Source organism: Dipodomys ordii, unplaced genomic scaffold, assembly GCF_000151885.1.
Source record: "Dipodomys ordii isolate 6190 unplaced genomic scaffold, Dord_2.0 Scaffold320, whole genome shotgun sequence".
NCBI lineage: Eukaryota > Metazoa > Chordata > Mammalia > Rodentia > Heteromyidae > Dipodomys > Dipodomys ordii.
The window spans coordinates 151,819-153,328 of NW_012267536.1; the positions used below are offsets into that span (position 1 = coordinate 151,819).

Consider the following 1,510-nt stretch of genomic DNA (forward strand, 5'->3'; position numbering starts at 1 on the left):
CTGTGGGGGAGGGACATACAAAGCAACAAAGAGATAATCTTATAAATGCGTTAGAAACACATGCATGAAAGAAAAAAAAACATTAAAATACACATCTAACGGTTCATTTTCCTGACATCACATTATCTGACCTTTTCCGCCAAGCACTTTTTTTTTGGGGGGGGGTCAGTCGTGGGTCTTGAACTCTGGGCCTGGGCACTGTCCCTCAGCTCTTCAGCTCAAGGTGAGCGCTCTACCACTTGAGCCACAGCGCCACTTTGTGTTTTCTAATGGTTTATTCGAGATAAGAGTCTCATGGACTTTACTGCCCGGGCTGGCTTTGAACCACTATCCTCAGATCTCAAGCCTCCTGAGTAGCTAGGATTACAGGTGTGAGACAACGATGCCTGGCCCAAGCACTCTTCTGGAGCTATTTCTCCAGGGGGCCTACATACTCCAAAAGCTACAAGTTTCCAGTTTGGGGCCAGGTTCAGTAGCTCATACCTGTAATCCATGCTTCTTAGGTAGAGAGCTGAGGGGATCCTTTTCAAGGAGAGCCCCTGAAAAAAAAAACTAGCAGGACATCATTTCAACATAAAAGCCTGGTGTGGTGGTGGTTCAGTCTTATGATCTCTACTATGCAGGAGGACTAGTTCTGGCTGGCTTGTGGGGTAAAAACAAAAGACTCTTATCTAAGAAATAACTAAAGTTAAAAAAAAAAAAAGGGCTGGCAACATGGCTTAAGTGTTAGGGTACTGAGACCCTGAGTTCAAACCCCAGTACCAGCCCCACCAAAAAAAATCCAACATTTCCATGCCCTGAAGTATTCTTGACTCATTTCTTATAACTTTGCTGAAGAGTATCATTTGAGATAAGGTATTTAGTAGGGAACATTTTTTTTTTGAACTTGAGCATCCAAAAGGATCCTTCTCACAACTAAGATTTCAACTGAGCCCAATTCCTGGTTGGAATTTTGAACTTAATGCTTCAGAATTCTGAAAGTTTCCTTGGATCTTATGGAGTTTCCACATCATACTAATTTCTAGTTCCTTACATGTGATTTTTCTTCTTTCCAGAAAATTTTAAAATAATTTATACTTTTTTTGTTTTAAAATTCTGTGAGAAAGTATCTTGTGGGATCTTTTTAGGTTTGTACTGGGCACCTGGTAGCCCTTTCAACTTGAGAGTAAGTTTTCTAGATCTAGAAAGTTTTCTTGATATTTCTTGAGTAACTTCCTTCTCTTCATTTTCTTTATTCTCTTTTCATGTAACCCCTATTTTTCAGATGTCAGCCTACCTGGTTTAATCTTCTAATTCTTGTTTTTTTAAAGTTGTTGTTTTTGTGTGTTTTGTTTCTTTTGGGTGCCTATACTGTGGCTTGAACTCAGTGTGTAAATTCTGTCCCTGAGCTCTTTTGCTTAAGGCTAGCACTCTACCACTTGAGCCACACCTCCATTCCTAGCTTTTTGGTGGTTAACTGGAAATGAGTCTCAGGGACTATTCTTCTCATGCTAGCTTTGAACAGCACTCC

The 1,510-nt window shown here is 40.4% G+C and overlaps 1 protein-coding gene across 1 annotated transcript in view; it reads right to left on the bottom strand.

Annotated features, from left to right (window-relative positions):
• Window positions 1-494, bottom strand: part of Dll1 (delta-like 1 (Drosophila)) — a 31,291-nt gene extending 30,797 nt beyond the window's left edge. The window contains exon 1 of the mRNA XM_013036635.1: window positions 435-494. Coding sequence (XP_012892089.1) covers window positions 435-494 — 60 coding nt within the window. The remainder of the gene's footprint in view (window positions 1-434) is intronic.
• Between the last annotated feature and the right edge of the window lie 1,016 nt (window positions 495-1,510).